The 26,845-nt window shown below is 42.5% G+C and overlaps 1 protein-coding gene across 1 annotated transcript; it reads right to left on the reverse strand.

Annotated features, from left to right (window-relative positions):
- Positions 1-3,964: 3,964 nt before the first annotated feature.
- On the reverse strand, positions 3,965-25,855 carry LOC139415327 (WD repeat-containing protein 20-like). The gene is made up of 4 exons (XM_071163385.1): positions 25,564-25,855; positions 8,433-8,615; positions 6,726-8,171; positions 3,965-6,351 (listed from the first exon to the last, which is right to left on the reverse strand). Exons 1-4 carry the CDS (start codon positions 25,810-25,812, stop codon positions 6,298-6,300), a joined length of 1,932 nt encoding a protein of 643 aa, XP_071019486.1. The 5' UTR covers positions 25,813-25,855; the 3' UTR covers positions 3,965-6,297.
- Between the last annotated feature and the right edge of the window lie 990 nt (positions 25,856-26,845).

A 26,845-nucleotide genomic window follows, 5' to 3' on the forward strand; every position in this document is an offset into this window, starting at 1 on the left:
GAAACAGGAAAGGGCCTTCCCCAAAGTTTTGCCACAAAGTTGGAAGTGCAGAATTGTCTAGAAGTCATTGTATGCTATAGTGTTAAGATTTCTCTTCATTGGAACTACGGGCCTAGCCCAAACCTTAAAAAACAACCCCAGACCATTATTCCTCCTCCGCCAAACTTTACAGTTGGCACTATGCATTGGGGCAGGTAGAGTTCTCCTGGAATCCGCCAAACCCAGATTCATCCATCGGACTGCCAGATGGTGAAGCGTGATTCATCACTCCAGAGAACGCATTTCCACTGCTCCAGAGTCCAATGGCGGGGAGCTTTACACCACTCCAGCCCACGCTTGGCATTGCGCATGGTGATCTTAGGCGTGTGTGCGGCTGCTCAGCCATGGAAACGTTGCTTTCAGAGGCAGTTTGTAACTTGATAGTGAGTGTTGCAACCGAGGACAGACGGTTTTTAAACGCTACACGCTTCAGCACTTGGCCGCCCCGTTCTGTGAGACCTTCCACTTCGCGGCTGAGCTGCTGTTGCTCCTAGACGTTTCCACTTCACAGTAACAGCACTTACAGATGAGCGGGGCAGCTCTAGCAGGGCAAAAATGTGACGAATGCACTTGTTGGAAAGGTGGCAGCCAATGACGGTGCCACGTTGGAAGTCACTGAGGTCTTCAGTAAGGCCATTGTACTGCCAATTTTTGTCTATGGAGATGTGGTTCAGCTCAGGGCATGTCTGTAACCTGTGGGAGGTCCAGGCTAACAGGAGAGTTCTCATCTCAACATCCTGCAACTACATCAGATCATCTTGTGAGTAACACTGAATGTGTCTGTCCATTCCATAGGCCATCTAAGGCGACAAGCCTGTCACAGGGATTCGTAATTGTTACTAACATTTTATTTTTGGATAGAGGTTTAGTTACATTAATTCTACATGGTTGTCTCAGCTCCTATTTTGAATGCATGTCACTTCAAATAAGCATCAGTTAACTGACTAGTTATGTTCTGTTCTTAAACAGAATAACTCTTCTGTACTACTTACCAAGAATTCCTTTCTGAAGTCATCACACTGAGGATAAACATTTAATATCAAGGCACACATGCTAGTTTCTTTCCCATTGCCACACTCTTCTTCTTCTGTCTGATGTGTCCTGTCAGTGATGAGAACAGTGGTGCCATAGAGAGACAGTTGAAGTCGGAAGTTTACATACATCTTAGCCAAATACATTTAAACTCAGTTTTTCACAATTCCTGAAATGTAATCCTAGTAAACATTCCCTGTCTTAGGTCAGTTAGGATCACCACTTTATTTTAAGAATGTGAAATGTCAGAATAATTGTAGAGAGAATTATTTACTTCAGCTTTTATTTCTTTCATCACATCCCCAGTGGGTCAGAAGTTTACATACACACAATTAGTATTTGGTAGTATTGCCTTTACATTTTTTAACTTGCGTCAAACATTTTGGGTAGCCTTCCACAAGCTTCCCACAATAAGTTGGGTGAATTTTGGCCCATTCTTCCTGAAAGAGCTGGTGTAACGGAGTCAGGTTTGTACGGCCTCCTTGCTCGCACACGCTTTTTCAGTTCTGCCCATACATTTTCTATAGGATTGAGGTCAGGGCTTTGTGATGGCCACTCCAATACCTTGACTTTGTTGTCCTTCGCCATTTTGCCACAACTTTGGAGGTATGCTTGGGGTCATTGTCCATTTGGAAGCCCCATTTGCAACCAAGCTTTAACTTGATGTCTTGAGATGTTGCTTCAATAAATTCAAATAACTTTCCTTGCTCATGATGCCATCTATTTTGTGAAGTGCACCATTCCCTCCTGCAGCAAAGCACCCCCACAACATGATGCTGCCACCCCCGTGTTTCACAGTTGGGATGGTGTTCTTCGACTTGCAAGCCTCCCCCTTTTTCCTCCAAACATAACGATAGTCATTATGGCCAAATAGTTATATTTTTGTTTCATGAGACCAGAGGACATTTCTCCAAAAATAACTGTCTGGCTTTTTTATGGCAGTTTTGGAGCAGTGGCTTCTTCCTTGCTGAGCGGCCTTTCAGGTTATGTCTATATAGGACTCGTTTTACTGTGGATATAGATACTTTTGTACCTGTGTCCTCCAGCATCTTCACAAGGTCCTTTGCTGTTGTTTTGTAATTGATTTGCACTTTTCGCACAAAAGTACATTCATCTCTAGGAGACAGAACGCGTCTCCTTCCTGAGCGGTATGACAGCTGTGTGGTCCCATGGTGTTTATACTTGCATACTATTGTTTGTACAGATGAACGTGGTACTTTCAGGCGTTTGGAAATTGCTCCCAAGGATGAACCAGACTTGTGGAGGTCTAAGATTTTTTTTCTGAGGTCTTGGCTGATTTTTTTTTATTTTCCCATGATGTCAAGCAAAGAGGCACTGAATTTGAAGGTAGGCCTTGATAAACATCCACAGTTACACCTCCAATTGACTCAAATAATGTCAATTAGCCTATCAGAAGCTTCTAAAGCCATGACATCATTTTTTGAAATTTTCCAAGCTGTTTAAATGCACAGTCAACTTAGTGTATGTAAACTTCTGACCCACTGGAATTGTGATACAGTGAATTAGAAGTGAAATAATCTGTCTGTAAACAATTGTTGGAAAAATTACTTGTGTCATGCACAAAGTAGATGTCCTAACTGACTTGCCAAAACTATAGTTTGTTAACAAGAAATTTGTGGAGTGGTTGAAAAACGGATTTTAATGACTCCAACCTAAGTGTATGTAAACTTCCGACTTCAACTGTCTGTGAGCTGATTAAAGGTCAGTGAAGGTTTATGTAGTCTTAGTCTACACTTAGTATATGGCTGCATTTAATTTCAAAACATTGTTCCCTTCCTTCTTCATTTCTCTTCATAGATCTCAGACTGGTGGTCATAACCAGTTTTTCCATCTAGTTTCCCGCCATATTTCTTCTACATATCCAACCCCATCAGAGTGAAAGAGGGCAAAAGGGAAGGAACGTTCACAACTGCCGGGAATGAAACGAAGTCTTTGCCTTTGTTGGAATTTAAAATGCTTTCAGCAGTAAACAGGTGATTTTTATCAGGGGTGAGGTGTAAAAACTATGCTTCATTACTACCATAACCCCTGACCTCTGAGTTAGCCCGACAGTACTCCATGCCAGAGAGCAGGCCCCACAACTTCATGTACCAGTTCTGCAAGTCTCTGGACCACATGTACCGGTAAGCACAGATGAGCATAGGAGAGCAGGCTCACTTGATACTGTGTCAAGGGTAATTTCAGTTGATTTCTGTGACGTGTAGATTCTCTCCTCACAGTCGTGGGCTCTTCCACCGGGATGTGAAACCAGAGAACATTCTGATCAAGGTGAGACAGACTCCCTCAGACAAAGATCTATTGAGTTTAGTAGAGAACTCCATTGCATCCATCATGGTGGCACTAAGAATGCCATGACAAACACAGTACATTTCCATCTCTGTACGAACAAGTTATATTCTACCCTACTCCGATAAAGATGATTATAGGCTCTGTCTACTTGTCCCTCTAGCCCAGAGAGGAGTCCCATCGCCCCCCTGGGCTGCACATGTGGAGGGGTCCACAAAGACCCAAAACACTAATAACTTCACTACTCCTAGGGCCATAATGTTTAGGGAGGGGTAGGTGGAGACACAATGTTGTGGGTTAATCTGTTCCAAGAAACCATTTCCGCTTTTTTAGTCATAACTCTATTGAACAGTTGGTCAAACAAAACATTATGTTGAGTGATTTGAGACAGTCGTCTGTTCAAATGAAATTGAAGTGTCATTTGTCCACTCAATACTACCAAAACAAAGTGTTACAGCTACAATCATAATTGTTTAATTCAAGTGTGAATAAAACAGAATTGAGAGGGAACTTTTGACTGACTGTCCATTCATACTCATTCAGCCCGTAGGCCTACTAGTAAAGACTGGAGGTCGGAGACAACGAGGTCTGTCAAAGTTGTTTAATAGGTGTCACATGGAGGAAAAAAATTATACTCCCACTGTTAGACCTTGGAGAATCCTCACACTGCCTACCTGGGTGCTTCACAAAACTCCCTCATCTCCTGGGGTGGGTTCAGGGAGGTGAAACACTCGGGTGCGAGTTTCCCGGACGCTTCACAGCGCTAAAATAATCGTTATAGACATCCATTGTAGGCAATGGTTGTAAGATGATCTCAGTGCCATGAAGCTTTCGGAAAACGCTCAGCTGAAATGAGCACCTAGAAATGTCATGAATAGAGCTAACTCTAGTCCCCATCTACACGACAGATATTCCCATATCTTTTCTAGATAATACATTTCTATGTGAACGTTTCATAATGTTGCACCCCCGTAAACAAGGCCCAGCACTCATACCGCCATCAAGTAGTGACGTTTATCAACAGTGTCAGTTGACCAGAAATGTGGTTGACACACATTTCTGGTTGACACACACTCCCATTGTCATTACTTATGTAGCGGCCATAGTCCACACACACCTATAACACCGGTTTAGTCATATTTGTATACTAGGTAGGTGAATTCACAGATATTTTATGTACTGGGGCCTAATAATGGGTAAGAGAATTATGTTAGCGTTAGTCTTCCGTGGTTTACCTGAGCTCTGAGTGATGTCTGAATTAGACGGCTCCTACCTTAGCCTACGGCCCAGTCCCAAAACAACCACTAGCACCTAAGCCCTGTGACACTTGTGGCGATCTAAGAAGATTGGATAGGTATATGAGCAATATGGTAAAGTATATATCTAGTCTTTCAATTTCCACATTTCCTATACAATCCTCTCAGCATAGCACAGAGAAAAATATTACTCAGAACCCCATCGACAGCACCCCCAACCCAAAACTTCCTGCGGCCATGCTCTCAGGACTTCACAAGTGCATAGGGTGCAGGAGCGAGTTTGGGACTGGGAAAACTTTTCTACATAGAGGAGTCTGCAGCGACAGGCTAGCTTTCAGCACTACCTACTAGATAAAGAGGATTCCATAGAGACATCTCCTATAACAAACATTTCATTATGAAAAATACACCTGAATTCTCTTTATGTACAACAGAAAGGAAAAAACATGAACCTGCATATTCAAGATTCATTTTTAATATTATTATGTATATTTTTCTGAATTAGAAATATCACTATTTTCTGAAATGAAGAACTTCAAACTAGTGTAACAATGATAATTTCACCAAATCATTGAAGTACAATATTTACATATAATACAGAGCCCATTTTTTAAATCTGAAACAATATTAAAATAAATGTTCAATAGATAAAGGTTTTTAATTCTATTTATATTTTTAACAACCTTGTCGGGGGAGTCCTTGCACACTCCAAAATTGTAAAGCCATTCTCTTCTAACAAACTATTAAGTGCAAACAATTCTCTTTTTCTTTAAAAAAAACAACAACTATGATTTTAGCATCCAGACAGAGATTACTCGCCACAACCCAAGTGCATCCAAAGGCTATCTTCAACCATCTTGTTTTTGTCATAATTATGAATACAAATTTACATAAACAATAAAATCAGTGCAACGTACTCAAGCTGTGATATTCTGATTTAAATTCAAAAATATTTTTTTATTGTAGTTAGAGGAAGCTAACTGCTCCGGTCTCCCTTTGCTATGAACATGTGATCCAACTCCACCAGGGTTAGTCATGGATGAGGATCAAGCTAAAAGCGATAGCACCTGTCCCAAGACAACACCTAGCCCCTAATACCTAGGCTAGATCTGAGAGAACTGAATAGTGGAGAAATGTGCCTACTACCATAATGAATAAACCTATCCAAGGTCTTTCAGATCTACATGAAGAGCCTAGGGGGTAGTAGTGGCTATGGGTGGTTTCTGGAGGAGGCCACGCTATTAGAGACAAGCCCAGTCTGAAAACAAGCTGTAGCTTTTACAGGGGTTGTTTTTGGACCGGGAAAGAGAATGTTGAGAGGAAGGGAGGTGAAAACAATGTAAACACATCGCAGCCAGCCTCCCTCTCTGAACAACACTTTAAATCCTCCTGGACAATTTTCAAGCATTCTGCACCTTTCACACGATCCTTTACACTCTTCTCAGACTGTGGGCCAACCCATCTACCCTCAATGGCCCACGTTAGCTATCCATCTATCTATCTAAAGATTAACAGAACAAAAAGAGCTTCAGTAGTGGTGATTGTGATGAAGGTGTGTGAGAGAGAGAACAGCGCTGCAGGGCTGTGGCGAGGTGTGGCCAGGTCATCCTGTCCCATCATGTCTGGTGGAGCTCGGTTTAGTTTAGCAGCACTAGCACCAGGGCTATACAACAGTCCCACTAGGAGAGTTGGCCGGGTTCTGAGATGATAGTAAGCCCTGTGGAGGAAGAGAGCAGAGGGGAATGAGTTAGAGGAGAAGAGATGGTTTTTGGACACTCAGAACGGTAAAACAATTTGAATTCAAACTTAGGTAATTGAGGGGAAACGGTACGTTTTCATCATCATAAAGAAAATCAAATTAAGATCCTGGATTGATAATCACCCTTGTAAGCGAGTCACAGTGGGCAAAAGAGGATCCTGCGTCGCAAACCCCAACTCACTCAATCATTTTCAGAGATTTATGATGTGTCTAGTCTAGGTGTTAGATGTCAAACTGAAGTGTCTGGGGTTGAAAGTGGCTTGGGGTTAAGACTCACCACTTTTCAAGGCCTGGCCCATATGTCTAGGGGTTAGGGGTTGTAACAGACTCACCACTTTACCGGGCCTGGCCCATGTGCAAATGAAGCCCTCCTGGCAGGCTGTGACCAGACAGTCCTCCAGGAAGATTAACACAGTGAGTCTTTCGTGAGCAATCTTCTTACACACCAGCGGCTCCAGCAGAGGAACCTCCTCCATGCGCGGGCACAGCAGCGTGCCCAGAGTCTTAGCGGCGTCCGCCTTGGCCGTCCGCGCCGCAGAGCTCAGTTGGTTGAGCTTGTCGCTGCTCTTGCTGCTGATGTGGCCCATGCTGTGGTTGCGTTTGTGGTCCTTCTCGTGGCGCTCCTTGCGTGTGTCGTGCAGCGACAGTGTAGCGAACTTGCTGACGCCCGTGGCGATGAAGGTGCTGTCGATGATGCTGCTTCCTTTGCTGCTGCTCGTGTGGCAGTTAGGCGTGGTGCTGCCCCCTGCGGGGCCGGAGGAGTGTGGCAGGCTGTTGGAGCGCGGCAGGGGGGCGGGGAGCGAGTTAGCTGGGGCGCCACTGTTACCACTACTACTGCTCACTGTGTTGTTGCCATTGGTACCAGGTGGGTTAGTAGTAGGAGTAGTAGCAGTAGTAGCAGTAGTAGTAGTGGTAGTAGCAGCAGCAGCAGTAGTAGTAGTAGTAGTATTAGTAGTGGCCGCCCCAGTAGCCGGGGGGCTGGTGGCACTCATGACGTTAGTGTGAGTTCTGGTACGTGACAGGGGCAGGTGGGGAAACAGGATGTCCTCAGTCAGGTCCCACAGACACAGCTGGGTGTCCTGGCCCACCGAGCCGAAGCGATAGGTCACGCTGACTGGCCTGCCGTCTGTAGAGTTCCTCTTGGAAAGATGTGATTGGGAGCTATTAGCCCGGTCCCGCCCCCCTCCAAAGTGGATCTGCTCGTGGAACTCCTCGTCACTCCCGCTGAATTCGGCGGGTGGGTCGCTGTCCTCCACGCTGGTAGTACAGTGATCAAACGCCACCACGCTCACCCACGACTTGTGGCCGTGGCCCCTGGCGATCACCCTGCAGTCTGAGAAGGACCAGACGGTCACTAGGTCGTCCTCCCCCCCGGCCACTATATATCGTCCGTCCGGGCTCCAGCACACGCACAACAACCCACCGAAGTAGCTCTTCATTGTGCCGTGCAGCTCGGCTGCATCGAAGCCAAACACGCGCAGGAAGCCGTCCTGGCTGGCGCACGCAAGGAACTTCCCATCGGGGGAGAAGGCAAACTCGTTCAGCGCCCCCTCGCCTACTGTCCAGCGCAGTAGGGGGTTGCGGGCCGACTTGCTCTTGCAGGTGTGCACGGCGTAGCCATCGCCCTGTTTGAGAAGCTGGTAGTGGGGTGGCGTGGTGCCACAGGTGTGTTCTACGTTGTACAGGTACAGGCTGCCGCTGGAGTGGGCCACTAGGAAGAGGCTCTCTGAGCCAGGAACCCACCGTACACATGTCACACGAGACTTGTCTATCAGTCTCTGAGGGAGAGAGGGGGAGACGATGATTGTCAGCGAGAGACAAATAACTCAAGTGTCAAACATGCATTCAAACAAGATATCAACACTAGCGTTACACTTAAATGCATGCCTAATACATTGGATATTGGAACAGAACCTTTACTCTCATTTTGCATTAGAAAACAGTTTCCTCCCAGTAGGGAGTCAACATCATACATTGATATTCAACCACAGGACACCCATCTTAGCCAGCTTGGCTAAAGTAAACGCTGTTAAACCTACCTCCTCATTGAAGAGCTTGCTGGTCTCCTTCTTGATTGGGTCAATGAGCTGCACCTGGCCGGCCGAGAAACCCACGAGCAGGGAGACGCTCTCCGCTGTGGCTGTGAGGGGGTTGAAGTCATGACACGTGGGCTGCGTTCCTTTGTAGATCCTCTTGTCTATGGGCTTGCTCAGGTCAGCCGCCTAGAAACGCGGAGAAAGACAGGACACAACGTCTGACTCACAGGTAGAGCAATTATCTTGAACATACACCTCAGTTATTTTACAAAGCCATTCCTCCTGTCTATATAACACTTGCAGATCATCATTGACCTAATGAGAAATAGTATAATTTCCATGTAAAACGACCCATGATCACCAACATGTGAAGTTCATAGGAGAATGTCAAATTGAGTGTCTATAATGTTGAGGAATTAAGGGACATGTAAATTGTTCAACCATTTTCCATCCTAAAAACTTGGAATAATCAAAGGCTTTGAATTCTGGTCAAACAGATAGAAAACGGGTCTTAGAAAACATCTACCAGAAAAATAAGTCTTAAAAGGTATTAGAAATACATTTTTTTCCAGCATTTAATAAACATTGCCTTGTGCCTTAACTCCGTTATCAAAAACCCACATATCTAAGATATTTTCAAATCGCACTCCCTCATGAGGGAGAATAATGAAAGTTCACAGAAGTAACAAGGTAGACCTTTCAATTAGTTAAGTGTTTTTACTGATAGCAAATGTGTTCATTAATTGTTAAGCGATTAAAACTAAATTCCGTTACAAAATCAGTAATGTAATTCCCTAAACAAAAACAAAATCGGTAACAGACCGTCTGCAATTGAATTGGCTACAACGGTAAATCATAGTAGTCACAAACCACAGTAGAGTTCACAAGTTTGGACAGTACAGCACAGTAAAGAAAAGTAGACTACATCTCACTAAAGTACACAGCACACACTAGAGTTGAGTATACTATAATGTACTGTACTCTACTCTCCGCTCTTTCAGTGTCGAGCTAAGTATGTCATTATGTTGACAGTCATTGATCTACAAATAATTTTTCATATCGAACAACGCCAGGCAATATCAGTAGCCTAGTCAAAATGCACTGCGTCGAGAGCTGACCAATGAGGAGGTAGGCCTATTCCTGATCTGGCACATCTGCGCGTCACCTTCAGCATTAAAATGTTTGTAAAAATGGCTTGGGAAACATAAGGCTTTATTAGTTGAATGACAACCCAATGTCATTTGATAGGTTATTTTTTATCATGTGTGTTAAATTGTGTTTTACCAGAATAAAAATATCCTAAGCTACCACCGTTGACAACTCATCTGACTATATGTAGGCTACACGCTGATCAGGGCTGACATGAGATTTTATTTGATTGCTCAGATCTTCCATCACCAATAGGTTTGGTAGTTTTTCTTGAAACAATCAGTATATATGCTGGCACGGATCCACGAGGGGGCAAACAGGGGCTTAGCCCCCTCAGTGAAGTTTTATATGCCAATATATTGAAAGAAGCTAAAAAGTTCTACTGATTGAGTGACAAGTTGGCACAGAATCTGTATCTCCGCTGCGTCAGCACCATAGACAGCAAACGCTGCTGTGTGTATAGGGGGACTATGGAAAGCCACTGGGGTGGGTTAGGTATGACTCCTTTGGGTTTCCATAAAAAGCGGGGGGGGATATGCGTCTTATCTGTGGTAAGCTAAGTGAATAACATGACACGCCTCCACCTGTAATATTTGATTTAGATTTATAAGGGCGGGGGGTCAAGTTCACCATTGAAGCTGCTTCTCAACTCTGCCTCATGCCCCACCACTACAGAGTTTAGTTAGCTTCTTAGCTTGCTGTATAATTTTGTATTTTTTTAAAGTCTTAGCCTTAGCCTATATAGCTAGCTCGAACCAGCTAATCTGCCACGGTGGATTTCAGAAATTGGCTTCGCTAAAGTACTCAAACAAAGCCAAAGGAGAAGGGGACACATGGCAACTGTGCCAGTGGTTGTTAAAAGTTGACAGCATTGTGAAGTTCCTCTGTGACATCGAATGACCATGTTTGTACAACACAGAAGTAAGCCTCGAGGCTACAGGGCTGCTGAAGGCAGTGACGGACCCTGGCTTACAGAATCAGTCTTCTCGATCCTCCAAACAAATTACTCCATGCAAAAGCAACAGATCTTTACACTAGAGTCAAAGTGGTCCGCAGTGCGTTGGAGTGTGTTGAGAAGCTGAGGTGTGACAGCGAGTTCGAAACCATTTGGGCACAGTTCCGTGCCAGTGGCACTGACTCACCACCAGCTCCAAGCAAACGGCAACATTATGTAAGTACATATCTCCAGCAATACATGGTGGACAGTACAGTAGGCCTATGAGGACAGAGAAAAGACTGAGTGTAAAAAGACTGTTCTTGGACGCGTTCATTGGTGAAATGTCAGAATGATTCAGCGAACGCAACAGCCAACTGGTGGAGGCCCTGTGTGCCCTAAGAGCCATTACTTTCCAGATGTGAAAACGTGAAACCACTGCTGGATCTAGGCAAAACAGATTTGGTGGAAGCTGAGTTTAGTGTCACTTGCCAGTTTTTGTGCCAATGAGGACAAATGAACCCACTTGATATCCTGCAAACGAATCTCTGGGCCTCTCTCCGCTATGCCGACAGTGCTTACTGCACATGGATTGACTTTTGGGGCATCCACAGCTTCATGTGAGAACTCCTTTTCCACTTTGACAAATGTGTTCAGTCAGCACAGAAGAAGCATGCTACACCCAAGGAAAACTAAAACAACTGGCATTTGAGGGGGATCTTACAAGAAGATTGAGAATGGAATGACCGATTATTCAGGAAGTTCCACAGAGGATCTTTTGAAAAGGTAAACAATCTAGCTGTTTGATTTTTCAAAAAATCTTTGTGGTATAGCCAGCAGCGTCATTTCGGCAAAAACCTAGGGTATGGAATGATAAAATTACTTCCTTAACCAGCCTAAGTTTTCAACAGCCTTGCTTTAGTGTGTAGGGTGCTTGGTCAAAAGCAATCAATGGTCTCAGCATTTGAACTTACATTTATTATGGTATAGCGTGATAAGCTGATTTTTTTTTTTTTTAAGTATTCCAATTTTTCATTTCTTTAGCACTATCACATATCATTATAGACGGTATTTTTACAATACATACTGGTATGTGGCTGCATAGTCAGATCCACCATCCCTCACACACACACAGTTAAAAAAAAATCATAACCTAGCAAGTAGCAACATTGTCAAACTTGCCCAAGGACAATCATATCAAGGGCATTAGAGGTCTGTAAATTCATTATTAGGCTATCTCCAGAGGCACAAGACGCTGGTCTTACTGCCTTCCTGATGCCCGACCAATCATTAGCCCAGAGAGAGAGAGAGAGAGGCAGAAACAGAGAGACAGAAAGAGCAAAAGAGAGCTGCAGTGCCAATGTCTACCAACAGGTGGCTAGGGCAGAGACGCACCTCTGGGGTGACAACTTGACTCCAAATCAGAGAGATGCTACCGTATAAACACTATAAGAGGGGTCATTTGTAATGTCGGTAATTTAACAGCGGTTGTCAAATTCATGGATGTAAAACATTTAAGAGTAAGGGTTTGTGGACAGCTGGTCGGTACTAGGCAGTGAGTGGTACAGTAGGTCACTGCAGCTGGATTTGAGGCCCCCCGAAGGTATAGGCTAGGTTATCACTTGTAAGATAAGTAGCAATATTGTTGACCATTAGGCCAAGAGTTTTTCCTGTCCATGTGAACTGACCAGGAAAAACACCTGGCCATATTTTTACCTAAAGCTTTTCTGAGGAAATTCAGAAAAACTCCTGGCCCAAGGGATGATACTGTAGGAGTCAGTCCGAGACCCTGGTGATGCAACTGAGTGGAGGATCATCGGAGGCAGCGAGGGAGATTATATGGTTGTCATAAGACTGCTGACAGATCTGTCAGAGCACGGCCAGCACACTTTGATATGCCAAGAATCCATGCTGCTCCAAAGCCCTCGACAAACCAATGACCATAGGCCTTTTCTATCCATGGCACTTTAAACTTTAACTCATGTCATGTGAAACTCATTCAAAACACACAAAAGACAGGCAATTGATTAGGCCAAGCCTATGTCTGAGAGAATAATGCAGAGTTCAACTCAGGATCAGATCTTGCTGATCTGTGGACCCTCAGATGAAAGACACCATGACAAATTCAATCACACACACCAAGAGCCACAACAGGACATAAATGCTCTGTCAGACCTGCTAACTCCGAGCTCCAGCATGAATGATGACAGTGAGTGATTGAAAATGAATGTCAATAACCAGTTTTCTATTAGGGGTGTGAGCATTTTAAAGTTAAAAACTTTGAAATAAAAGTGTGATCTTTAACATTAAAGAAAAATGTAAATAGTGCAGTTATCACAAAACATGATTTTCCGTGTTATAGCCTAACTAAACGATAGGCTATAAGGCCTGGGGAAAATTGTGTCATTTAAATAGAACTTTAGGCTACTTTGGTAAATATATGCAAGGCATGCTAAACAGATTATCAAGACATTCACATCACAGCTTTTTCTGCCTGCCCCTTCCTTGCACCGGCTCGCCTAGGGCGTATTCATTATGCCGATTCTGTTTCAAACCATTTCTTAAACGGAAGCAAACAGGGAGCAACCTACCAGCATTTATACAATAGAAATCTTGTTTTAGTTGCAAAATGTTTTGAGCCGAGATCTACCGCTCAATATGTAACTTCTTGGCCGACCCAACCAAATTCACATAGAAATGTGAGCTATAGATCTGTCACTCATTAATAGCAAGTCTAAGAAGCGGTAAATATGTTCTATGTGCACTTTCTATGCTTCAGGTTCTTAAGTTTGGTTTTTTTAAAATATTTCACATGGGTTTAGATGGTACAATGATTCTCTACACTACACACTGCTCGGTTTGTCACAAACCGAAATTGGGTAAACTGTTAGAATTTTAGCAACCAGGAAATGGCGGAGCAATTTTGCACCTTTAATAACCTATTAAAAACCGTTCTGTAGCAATGAGGTTTGTGCAGGCTATAGGCCCAATACATTATCACTGCATTTTGGCTATGCTTGAATTGCCCTGCCAGTGTTGTTATTCTCAGACCATTTAAAAATGATATTTCAAAACCTGAGGCATATGAATACACTGGTAATATATCATTTGTTGTATTACTTGTGAGGCACAGCTGAGTGAACAAAAACTAAAATAATTCCTTTTAATTTTACTGGACTGATTGTGCTTGCATCTGATGGCCAGCCTCTCACAGTTCCTCAGCTCTCGTTTCCTCCGCTGAGACTGACCAAAAAGGGGCCACCGTCTTGCACCCCATTTCATTATTTCTGCCTCATACATGAATACATGTTCTTACTCCTATCACCAGAGAACATTAAATATTCCTCAATATTAAAAAAGGCAAGCCACTAATAACATAAGTCAATCGATACTTTGTAGTGGGAGTGGATAGGGAGAAGCACATTTTCTGGCTTATATAAGTGTTGACAGTGCTGAAAAAAAATACAAACATTCACTCACTCAGAAAAACAGCTGTTCTTTGCGGTATTAGTTGAGTCTCTAGTCATGGTTTTAAAAGTTTAGAAATGTCAGTATCAACTTTGCTATGGGCTCGTGGAAGCTGCAGACATGGTGATCTGATTAGCCAGCAGTAGGCCTATAAAGGGCACTTGATTTGCTCTCCCGGCCTTCCAGGTAGGAGTTTTTACATTCAGACAGATTAAATAGCTCAAAATGGGAACACTTCTACTACCTAGCATGCAGGGCAGCTGAATCCAGTACACCTACCGCAAAACTAATAATACTTAATCCGTATTTTATTTTTTACAGAAATGTTTGGCGATGGACTGATTGGTGACCACTGGATTGGACTAAATTACACCCCTGCTCTTTCTCTTCACTAATAATACAAGTGTGTTCAGTCTTTGGTCTGTTGCGTGTAGAATATCGTAGGCTATTCATGGATAGGCCCTGCTTTACTGAAATTGCAAGCCAAGAAATTGTGAGATACACCATTCCATTGCGAGAAACAGTTATGGCAATTTAGCTAGTTAGCTTGCAGTTGCTAGCTAATTTGTCCTGGGATATAAACGTTGAGTTATTTTACCTGAAAATGCACAAGGTCCTCTACTCCGACAATTAATCCACAAATAAAACAGTCAAACAATTTTTTTCTAGTCATCTCTCCTCCTTCCAGGCCTTTTCCTTCTTTGGACTTTATATGGCGATTGGCATCTAACTTTCATAATAGGTGTATTACCAAAACCGACCGACTGACCTCAGTTCATTTTTCAATCACCCACGTGGGTATAACTAATGAGATGGCACGTGGGTATATGCTTCTATGAACCAATGAGGAGATGGAGAGGCAGGACTTGCACCATGTTCAGCGTCACAAATAGAACTGACTACTGTTTGGCAGCGCAGACGCTTGTTGGCGCGTGCGAGCAGTGTGGGTGCAATGATTGAATAACGTGTATATTTATTTTGCGGCGCAAGCGGTGTGGTCACAAGGTCAGTCCCTCATTGCTCGCTATGAAAGTTGTGAGTATTTGTGTTCTCGGAAGTACAGCAACTAATCAGTCTCCTCCTTTCCAAAAAGACTTAACCTTAAGAGTCGGTTCGTAGCTGAATCGAATCCTGACACTCAGAAATGGGATTAGACGTGCAATGATTAGAGGAACAAATTATTTTGGAGTCGACTTTCTACCACTACACCACCGTCGTTAACAGTTGGACAAATGGCAGAGAAAGGCAAGCGACAGCAGCGAATTCCTGTATGGCTTTCAGAAGTTAAATGAGAAGGAAATGTTAACTTTGCGAGATGGAACGGAGGTACAGTGATGGTAGTACAGTTGCATTTGAAAAGGGACGCACCGAGAGACCCAACCCGTTGTCGGCAGCAGTGCAGCTGCATTGTTAATTAGTGTGAATTTTAGAAAATGTTATTGTTCATGAAAAGCAAAAAAAAATTGCTGCTTAAACGTTAAGAAAAAAATATTTTTGTCATATCCCTAGTTCCCATCCAACCTTTATGCAATTAAAGTAAAAGTACATGTTGGATATAAAAAAAAGTCACGACAGGCCTGACGGAAACAGATAATTTGCCAGTAAACTTTTCAAACGTCGACAAAACAAACAAAAAAACACACTAGACAAGATGGGATCTTTGTAAAAATGAATAATGTGATAAATGGTGGTAGAAATGCCTTTATGGGCAAATATTGATATAATAACCATCATATCGAAGTCAACTTGGAGTCACACGATGTGTTGTGTGGTCCTCCCACTACGATTTGGGAATTGATGCAGTTTATTACGCTACAGCTGAAATAAATTATGAACTTCACAGGGTGGTAAAAATGCACGGTGATGAGCTTCATGCTCCTTTCCAATAAATATCAAGGGTCTTATTCTGGTGACATGATAATCAATGCTTGGCTGGCGTTTGACAAATAAAAAGAATCTCGTTCTTTTGTCCATAATAATCTGATCATGTAGGCCTAGGCTATACGCACTGTCTGTGAGCGCCTGGCTAGAGCGCACATGGCAAGACCAGAGTGGGAACATTCACTATATATATAATAAATAAAACGCACAATTTGTGATAAAACCATCAGCAGAGTTGAAAATCCATTTAACAAACGTTATTTTTCTATACACTACGTGATCATGCATTTTATCCACAACAAGTCAATTGCATGGAAACATCTCTGGTGGGAAAATGCAGATATTGTTTTTATGATTTTAGAATATTCACATGTAAATCTGTCTCCAAATGGAAGGATAACTATTTAGTGACGACAAAAAAATCAGTTTAGCCAATTAGACTGGAGGGTGCTTAGCCTTCTGCCTCCTTGTCTTTAACTGAGAAATGTCCACACAGACACTGCTAAAATATAATCCAATGCCACTATTAAACTCATTTCGAGATTAACACAGACTGTGCTAACTCTCTGGTAATGAGCGAGGGACTGTAGTCCTACTCCCTGCTATAAAATTACTTATCACAGGGAAACAAATGTATCTCCTGCTTTAAACCAACCTAATGAAACCAAACAGCACACTCAAAACTAATCAACAGGCATTAGCTCTGCAGCCCTATTTACCTAGGGGTGTTCTACAAAACGAGATCAATGAGTTAGCCACCTACCTCTAATAAAACTGCAGAAATAACCATTGATTTTATTGTTCATTTAAAAAAAAAGCTAAACTTAGATGTGTTATAGTTTGTTTAATCAATTAGACCACACACATTTCAAGCTTCTCTCTCAAAAAAAAGTTATATCAGAAGATTTAGGCAAGTTAGCTGGCTTGTGGTATACCCTTCTGGCATGCTTCACTGACTACAGGAAGAACTACATAGAGACCTGGGGAGGGCAGGTTTGCCAATCTTACCGACCTGTGCTAAGAGAGCACTGTTTACAGGAAATGACAATGTGACAGGAGTGAACTCAGTGAAGAAGTAGGCCTTTATGATGCATTAAACCAGTCTGTCCCTTAAATTATTTTCCAGACAGGGCACAGAGGCCTCCAAAGCAACATCCAGGCCCTCTTATACAAAATATTTTGTGCCAATTGTGTCAAGGTCAGTAGACCATTTATTTGTCAGGAACACTTGCAAAACTTGGTGACAAGTGTTAAAATATCTTACAATCTCCCACACAGATCTACTCCATCCAAGTGGCCCACAAGTCCCCCATGTTAAATGGGCAGTGCAGTCAAAAACATGACTTTCCTGTGTTTAACAGTGACTTTGGAAAGTATTCAGACTCCCTGACTTTTTCCACATTTTTTTAAGTTACAGCCTTATTCTAAAATTGATGAGTTTTTTTCCCCTCCAATTTACACACAATACCCCATAATGACAAAGCAAAAGCAGGCAAAACATGTTGCTAATTTATATATATTTAAAAAAAAAGATATCACATTTACATAAGTATTCAGAACCTTTACTCTGTACTTTGTTGAAACACCTTTGGCAGTGATTACAGCCTTGATTATTCTTGGATAATCCCATTCACTCAAGCTCTGTCCGGTTGAATGGGGAGCGTTGCTGCACAGCTATTTTCAGTTATCTCCAGAGATTTCGGTCGGGTTCAAGTCCGGTCTCTGGCTGGACCACTCAAGGACATTCAGAGACTTGTCCCGAAGCCACTCCTGCGTTGTATTGGCTGTGTGGGAACGTTGTCCTGTTGGAAGGTGAACCTTCGCCCCAGTCTGATGTCCTGAGTGCTCTGGAGCAGGTTTTCTTCAAGGATCTCTGTACTTTGCTCAGTTCATCTTTCCCTCGATCCTGACTAGTCTCCCAGTCCCTACAGCTGAAAAAACTCCACACAGAATGATGCTGCAACCACCATGCTTCACCGTAGGGATGGTGCCAGGTTTCCTCCAGACGTGATGCTTGGCATTCAGGCCAAAGAGTTTAATCTTGGTTTCATCAGAGAGAATCTTGTTTCTCATAGTCTGAGAGTCCTTTAGGTGCCTTTTGGCAAACTCCAAGCTGGCGGTCATGTGCCTTTTACTGAAGAGTGGCTTCCATCTGGCCACTATACCAAACAGGCTTGATTGGTGGAGCGCTGCAGAGATGTTTGTTCTTCAGGAAGGTTTTCCCATCTCCACAGAGGAACTCTGGAGTTCTGTCAAGAGTGACCATCCGGTTCTTGGTTACCTCCCTGACCAAGGCCCTTCTCCCCCGATTGCTCGGTTTGGCCTGGCGGCCAGCTCTAGGAAGAGTTGGTCATTCCAAACTTCTTCCATTTAAGAATGATGGCGGCCACTGTGTTCTTGGGGACGTTCAATGGTACAGCAAATTTTTCGTACCCTTCCCCAGATCTGTGCCTCCACACAATCCTGTCTCGGAGCTCTACGGACAATTCCTTCGACCTCATGGCTTGGTTTTTGCTCTGACATGCACTGTCAACTGTGGGACCTTATATAGACAGGTGTGTGGTTTTCAAAATCATGTCCAATCAATTGAATTTACCACAGGTGGACTCCAATCAAGTTGTTGAAACACCTCAAGGATCATCAATGGAAACAGGATGCACCTGAGTTCAACTTCGAGTCTCATAGCAAAGAGTCTGAATACTTACAGTGCCAGTCAAGTTTGGATATACCTCCTTATTCAGGGTTTCTCTTTACTTTCATTATTTTCTATATTGTAAAATTATAGTGAAGACATCAAAACTATGAAATAACACATACGGAATCATGTAGTAACCAGAAAAAAACTGTTGAATCAAAATGTTATATTTGAGATTCTTTAAAGTAGCCACCCTTTGCCTTGATGAGAGCTTTGCACACTCGCGGCATTCTCTCAACCAGCTTCATGATGTAGTCCCCTGGAATCCATTTCAGTTAACAGGTGTGCCTTGTTAAGTGAATGTGGAATCTCTTTTACTGAATTTGAGCCAATAATTTGTTCTGTGACAAGGTAAATGTGGCATACCGAAGATATACCAAATAGGGCTAACACCAAGTCCATATTATTGCAAGAACAGCTCAAATAAGCAAAGAGAAATGACAGCATCATTACTTTAAGACGTCAAGGTCAGTCAATTAGGAAAATTTCAACAACTTTGAACATTTATTCAAAAGCATTCGCAAAAGCCTATACTCTTCTGTAAACTAGTCATCTCTGTATACCCGACGCAAGACCTACTCAGGGCTCTATGGTGCTACCATTTTGGTCACATTGGCTCCTAAATATTTTGCTGTGCTACCTGACATTTTTATTTGGAAGCGCCAGTGCCCCTACAGTACTTGGATAACATTTAGTGCAACAAAAATAAATGAAAAGGGATAGCCTCTTCAGGAGATTTTTTCATGTGCTCCTACATGTTTCAACTGAGGTGCACGTGCTCCTCGTCAAAAATCTCAGCGTAGAGCCCTGCCACTGGTTGTTGCTTATTTATGAAACCCTCTTAGGCCTCACTCCCCCCTATATGAGATATCTACTGCAGCCCTAATCCTCCACATACAACACCCGTTCTGCCAGTCACATTCTGTTAAAGGTCCCCAAAGAAGGTCAAAGGTCCCCCACACATCCCTGGGTCGCTCGGCTTTTCAGTTCGTTGCAGCTAGCTGCAACAAAACACTCAAACTGGACAGTTTTTATCTCAATCTCTTAATTCAAAGACTCAATCATGTACACTTACTGACAGTTGTGGCTGCTTTGCGTGATGTATTGTCTCTACCTTCTTGCTCTTTGTGCTGTTGTCTGTGCCCAACAATGTTTTTACCCTGTTTTGTACTGCTAACATGTTGTGAGCTGCCATGTTGTGTTGCTACCATGCTGTTCTCATGTGTTGCTGCCATGCTATGTTATCGTCTTAGGTCTCTCCTTATGTCGTGATGTGTGTTTTGTCCTATATTTATTTATTTTTAATCCCAGCCCCGCAGAAGGCCTTTTGCCATTTGGTAGGCTGTCATTGTAAATAAGAATTTGATCTTAACTGACTTGCCTAGTTAAATAAATCAAATAAAAATGTGCAAAAGCCATCAAGCGCTCATGAGGACCGCCACAGGAAAGGAAGACCCAGAGTTACATCTGCTGCAGAGGATAAGTTCATTAGAGTTCCCAGCCTCAGAAATTGCAGCCCAAATAAATGTTTCAGAGTTCAAGTAACAGACATCTCTACATCAACTGTTCAGAGGAGACTGCGTAAAATTAGGCCTTCATGGACCAATTGCTATAAAGAAACCACTACTAAAAGGACACCAATAATAAGAAGAGACTTGCTTGGGCCCAGAAACACAAGCGATGGACATAAGACCAATGGAAACCTGTCCTTTGGTCTGATGAGTCCAAATGTGAGATTTTTGATTCCAACCGCAGTGTCTTTGTGAGATGCAGAGTAGGTGAATGGATGATCTCAGCAAGTGTGGTTCCCAACGTGAAGAATGGCGGAGGTGTGATGGTGCTTTGCTGGTGACACTGTCTGCGATTTATTTAGAATTCAAGGCACACTTAACCAGCATGGCTACCACAGCATTCTGTTATTCAAAAGGACAATGAGGGGCGGCAGGTAGCCTAGTGGTTAGAGCGGTGGGTCAGTAACCTAAAGGTTGCCAGATCAAATCCTTGAGTTGACGAGGTAAAAATCTGTCGTTCTGCCTCTGAACAAGGCAGTTAACCCACTGTTCCTAGGCCGTCATCGGAAATAAGAAATTGTTAACGGACTTGCCTAGTTAATTTTAAAAAATTACCCAACACACCTCCTTGACCAAGAAGGAGAGTGATGTAGTGATGCATCAGATGACCTGGCCTCCACAATCACCTGACATCAACCTAATTGAGAGGGTTTGGGATGAGTTGGACTGCAGAGTGAAGAAAAAGCAGCCAACAAGTGCTCAACATATGTGGGAAGTTCCAGGTGAAGTTGGTTGAGAGAACGGCAAGAGTGTACAAAGCTGTCAAAGGCAAAGGGTGGCTACTTTGACGAATCTAAAATAAGATATTTTGATTTGTTTAACAGTTTTTTGGTTACTACATGATTCCATGTGTTATTTAATAGTTTTTACAAATGTAGAAAATTAATTAGGCCCTTATCTATGGATTTCGCATAACTGGGAATACAGATATGCATTTGTTGGTCACAGATACCTTTTAATTAAAAAAAAAAAAAAGTAGAGGCATGGATCAGAAAACCAGTCAGTATCTGCTTCATGCTGCATGAAACACCTCCTTTGCATCGAGTCGGTCAGGCGATTGAGTGTGGCCTGTAGAATGTTGTCCCACTCATCTTCAATGGCTGTGCGAACTTGCTGGATATTAGCGGGAACTGGAACACGCTGGCTTACACGTCGATCCAGAGCATATTAAACATGCTCAGTGGGTGACATGTTTGCGTATGGAAGCCATGGAAGAACTGGGACATTATCAGCTTTCAGGAATTGTGTAGAAATCCTTGCGATATGGGGATTAAACATGAGGTAATGGCGGTGGAATGGCACGACAATGGGCCTCAGGATCTCTGAGGCAATTGTGTTTGTTGTCCGTAGTTTCTGCCTGCCCATACCATAATCCCACTGCCACCATGGGGCACTTTGATCACAATGTTGACATCAGCAAACCACTTTCCCACACGAAGCCATACACATGGTCTGCGGTGGTAAGGCCGGTTGGACGTACTGCCAAATTCTCTAAAACAACGTTGGAGGCGGCTTATGGTAATGAAATTAACATTCAATCATCTGGCAACAGCTCTGGTGGACATTCCTGCAGTCAGCATGTAATTTTCACACTCCCTCAAAACTTGAGACATCTGTGGCATTGTGTATTGTGTGACAAAACAGCACATTTTAGAGTGGTCTTTATTGTCCCCAGAATAATGTACACCTGTGTAATGATCAGGCCGTTTAATCAGCTTCTCCATGTGGCGGCAGGTAGCCTAGTGGTTAGAGCGTTGGGCCAGTAAATTCTGTTATCTTTTATTTAATCTCATGAAACCAACACTGTACATATTGCATTTATATTTTTGTTCAGTGTATATTTGCACACTAAGAGGTTGGAATAATACTTGGGGGATGCATCCAGTACAGTAGGTGGCGGTAATGTACAATAACGTTGGATGCCAACAGCCAATGAACCCCACAGAAGAAGCTAGCTAGGACAATGGGAGACAGTGTCCTTTGCCCCACCTGTCAGGCACTGCTTTCCTGCAGTTCTGTTAATGACGGCAAGGGGCAGGTGTTCAACAGGCTGGAGCGAAGGATAGACACTTTGCTAGCTAGGAAGGCTCTGGTACACAGCAGATACTTTTATTTTCCTTTTAAGCCACATTTTTAGTAGCAAGGACAATCAGGGAAAATACAGAATGCCATTAGTGTCACACAAGCATGAAGATGCCGTGCTCGAAAAGGGGGGCGTTCATGCAGGAACCAATGGGACACTCGAGGGAGGAGGAATTTATTATTGTTTTGGTCTGCCTCGTTAAAGCTAATAGACTAATAACAAAGAGTTCCCAATAACAACTCATTTTCTAGTTACATATCAGACAGGGGAGGAGATATTAATAATACTCTGAGTAAAAGAGAATGTTTTTGGATTTTCACCCTCCAGACATTATTTCCTAAAGGACTTAATGATGAAATGCCTATGTACAGTGCCTTGCAAAATTATCCAGCCCCTTTACTTTCAGTGCAGCAAACTCTCTCCAGAAGTTTAGTGAGGATCTCTGAACGATCCAATGTTGACCTAAATGACTAATGATGATAAATACAATCCACCTGTGTGTAATCAAGTCTCCGTATAAATGCACCTGCACTGTGATAGTCTCAGAGGTCCGTTAAAAGCGCAGAGAGCATCATGAAGAACAAGGAACACACCAGGCAGGTCCGAGATACTGTTGTGAAGAAGTTTAAAGCCGGATTTGGAAACAAAAAGATTTCCCAAGCTTTAAACATCCCAAGGAGCACTGTGCAAGCGATAATATTGAAATGGGATGAGTATCAGACCACTGCAAATCTACCAAGACCTGGCCGTCCCTCTAAACTTTCAGCTCATACAAGGAGAAGACTGATCAGAGATGCAGCCAAGAGGCCCATGATCACTCTGGATGAACTGCAGAGATCTACAGCTGAGGTGGGAGACTCTGTCCATAGGACAACAATCAGTCGTATATTGCACAAATCTGACCTTTATGGAAGAGTGGCAAGAAGAAAGCCATTTCTTAAAGATATCCATAAAATGTGTTGTTTAAAGTTTGCCACAAGCCACCTGGGAGACACACCAAACATGTGGAAGAAGGTGCTCTGGTCAGATGAAACCAAAATTGAACTTTTTGGCAACAATGCAAAACGTTATGTTTGACGTAAAAGCAACACAGCTGAACACACCATCCCCACTGTCAAACATGGTGGTGGCAGCATCATGGTTTGGGCCTGCTTTTCTTCAGCAGGGACAGGGAAGATGGTTAAAATTGATGGATGGAGTCAAATACAGGACAATTCTGGAAGAAAACCTGATGGAGTCTGCAAAAGACCTGAGACTGGGACGGAGATTTGTCTTCCAACAAGACAATGATCCAAAACATAAAGCAAAATCTACAATGGAATGGTTCAAAAATAAACATATCCAGGTGTTAGAATGGCCAAGTCAAAGCCCAGACCTGAATCCAATCGAGAATCTGTGGAAAGAACTGAAAACTGCTGTTCACAAATGCTCTCCATCCAACCTCACTGAGCTCGAGCTGTTTTGCAAGGAGGAATGGGAAAAAATTGTAGTCTCTCGATGTGCAAAACTGATAGAGACATACCCCAAGCGACTTACAGCTGTAATCGCAGCAAAAGGTGGCGCTACAAAGTATTAACTTAAGGGGGCTGAATAATTTTGCACGCCCAATTTTTCAGTTTTTGATTTGTTAAAAAAGTTTGAAATATCCAATAAATGTCGTTCCACTTCATGATTGTGTCCCACTTGTTGTTGATTCTTCACAAAAAAGTACAGTTTTATATCTTTATGTTTGAAGCCTGAAATGTGGCAAAAGGTCGCAAAGTTTAAGGGGGCCGATTATTTTCGCAAGGCACTGTATGTTATGAATTTGAACATGAAATATGTGTCTCTTGTAGATTATTCTGATGTTTTTCGTATGATGTACCTTATGACTAATGAAAACTTGCTATGTCCTCATTGAGATTTTACAGACATGTTTAATACGCCTTATTCATACACTTTTGTAATATTTATTTAATGCATATTGTTATATTTGGTAGCACTTATTTATTTTTCCTTTGCCTCCAACCCCCTTCGATGTGTAGAACGGATGTGGGTGGGGCCAGGTCCACATAATGGTGCAACTTTCAAAAAATCCCATAAGCTCTGACGAAGGCCGTGTGGCCGATACGTAAGCTTATTAAAGATCGGTGATACTATCAAGAGCAGTGTGTGGTTTCCTTTTTCCTTCATCTAGTTACATATCCCTCCCATTAAGCTCCTCCAATTAGGTACCTCACTGAAGACTACTCGTGCAAAATTATTGCGTGAGAAATAGCTTATCATAAAGCTACGTGTTTCTTTTTGACAATTTTAATTGAAAACAATCACAGTAAGATAATTAATTGTTAGCCAGAAATGATTTGATATTGTGATAAAAACAGCTGCAATGGACCTTTAAAACCAACTAGGCCAACACAGTAAGTCATGGAAGTGGTAAAACATCTTCCTCATCATAACACTAGAAAGCCCCTAGCAGCCAATTGATTATTTACTGGTGTCTGATAATGGTCTAAGTTGAACTTGTTTTATGATTTGAACATGTTTAGAAATGTGTGGATCAGACATGTGATCATCATCATCGTCACTAGATACCGTAAACAAGCATACAGCTCGATGCAGTGACATCCCCAAATGTTGCATCACCACCACTGTCAGAACCAGACAGATCACTTGCATGACATCATCATCCCGAATCATCAACAAACACAGCTTACTTCCAACCTAACACACATCCACAATACTGTACAGCGCTGGCTTTGGGGCCTTGAAGTACCAGCAGCATATCACACATAACTAGCTTGCTATGCAATGGTCAACTATTCTATGATTGCAAAGAACCTGTGCAGAATCAATTAAACAAGAGCACTAAAAACACAACCAGTTAATTATCACTAACGTCAAAATACACTATGTCAACGAAGAAACGTGTCTTATTTAACATACTCTGAAACTGCAGATGTCAATCAACATGTCAGAACTGAAGACGGGCACGAGCCTTTGCCCACACTCCAAGGTTAAATCGTACATATTCATATAGAGCAAATAGGCATCACACAAGAGTAATCTCATGCCTGCCTATGCGTAAACAGTCCACCATAACAGAAGGAGGGCCCTTCGCTTGAATTGAACTGGTTAACTGGCCAGCTAGATAGCTAAGTAGGTGGGTGACATGTAAACCAGCATATCTCCACAAGGTGCGGGCAAAACAAACTGTGGCGATGCTAGCTAGCTAGCCACCATAGCTAAGTGGCCTAGTCTGGCTATCTGCGCACGTCAGTGAAAATACCATACTGGACAGCAAATTACTATACGTTTGAACACACACATTCACTTCTTGATAATACAGCCATTGTCACCTGAGTGCTATGTACCTTTCTTACGCCTTTGTAGATATAAAAATACAGTTCCCGGCCCACATTGAAACAGATTCTGTCGCCGTTGCCGGACTGGTCGTTGACGTTCACGAAGGAAACTTTCACCGGATTCGAGCCCTGTGAATTGAAAGGCACCCTGTTAGGGCGGCTATATTCGGAGTGAGTGAGGAGTTTATAGACACCTTCCCGAGTGGTGAATTGAGTTTTAATTTCGTTCATCTCCTTCCCTCCTCCCTCCGCCGCCATCTTGGAAATTGGCGTTCATCCTGTCCAAAACCCGGATCTTACCCACAGAGCATGCGCTCGGCAATTGATTCTAGAACCCATGCGCTAAAAGCATCAATGAACGTTAGAAGTGACGCTCTAGTTTAGCGAAAGCAGTGAGGTATTTGATAAGACGAAATTCACTTCTAAACCCTCGACAAAAATAAATGTCATAGTTTAATCTAGTTTAAACGCTCTTGTGGAATTGCATGGATGAGTAATTTCTTATTGTGGAAAATGCTGTCTCTGTGGGTCCTTGAATCATGGTGGACCTTTGGAATATAATATCCTCCTGAACACGCTCGAGAATGTCGTAAAGAAAAAAAGTATTCTTTCAATTTGAATACAATCCCCCTTTACATGACATTTATATTAATGTTGTGAATATGAATATGTGATGAATATTTGATTGATTAGTTACATAAATGAAATTTGAAATTGAAGTTGAAATTGCAAACTCTAGTCATCCAGTCCAATCATCATAGTTGCAAGCAATTCAATGTATTCCTTCTTGTTCATTATTTGTTTTGTCCAGATGTTCTCTGTAATGTGACCATAGTCTAAATCTAATTATTCTGTCTCCTCTCGATGTTTACATCCACTCGGGGAGATACAGTAACTTCTCGAAACAACTAGATATGTTTTAATAACTCGTCTGTTGCTAATAGTGCCATCGTCTGGTCAGTCTGCGGTCAAGCGCTGTGCAGTATACCCATGCCTGAGAATTCTGGTATTTTCTATGATTTGACATGAAAGATTTTCTAATTTCTTGTTTATAATCAAGATGTGTATTGTATATGTGTTAGCCTACTCATGTTAAATCACCATATTGCAAGTCATGTTAATATCATCATTATAACTAAATGAGCAGTAGTGTCACCATTAGGACACAAAACATGCCCTCTTGTTGGGATAAAACCACACAAAAGAGTGTATTTCTATAGGCCTACAAGTGTTTTATTGGTTGGCGGGATTAAAAAATGTAGAAGTAAACTCTTTATCCAATTTGTCAACA

Source organism: Oncorhynchus clarkii, chromosome 8 (assembly GCF_045791955.1).
Source record: "Oncorhynchus clarkii lewisi isolate Uvic-CL-2024 chromosome 8, UVic_Ocla_1.0, whole genome shotgun sequence".
NCBI classification, from domain to species: domain Eukaryota; kingdom Metazoa; phylum Chordata; class Actinopteri; order Salmoniformes; family Salmonidae; genus Oncorhynchus; species Oncorhynchus clarkii.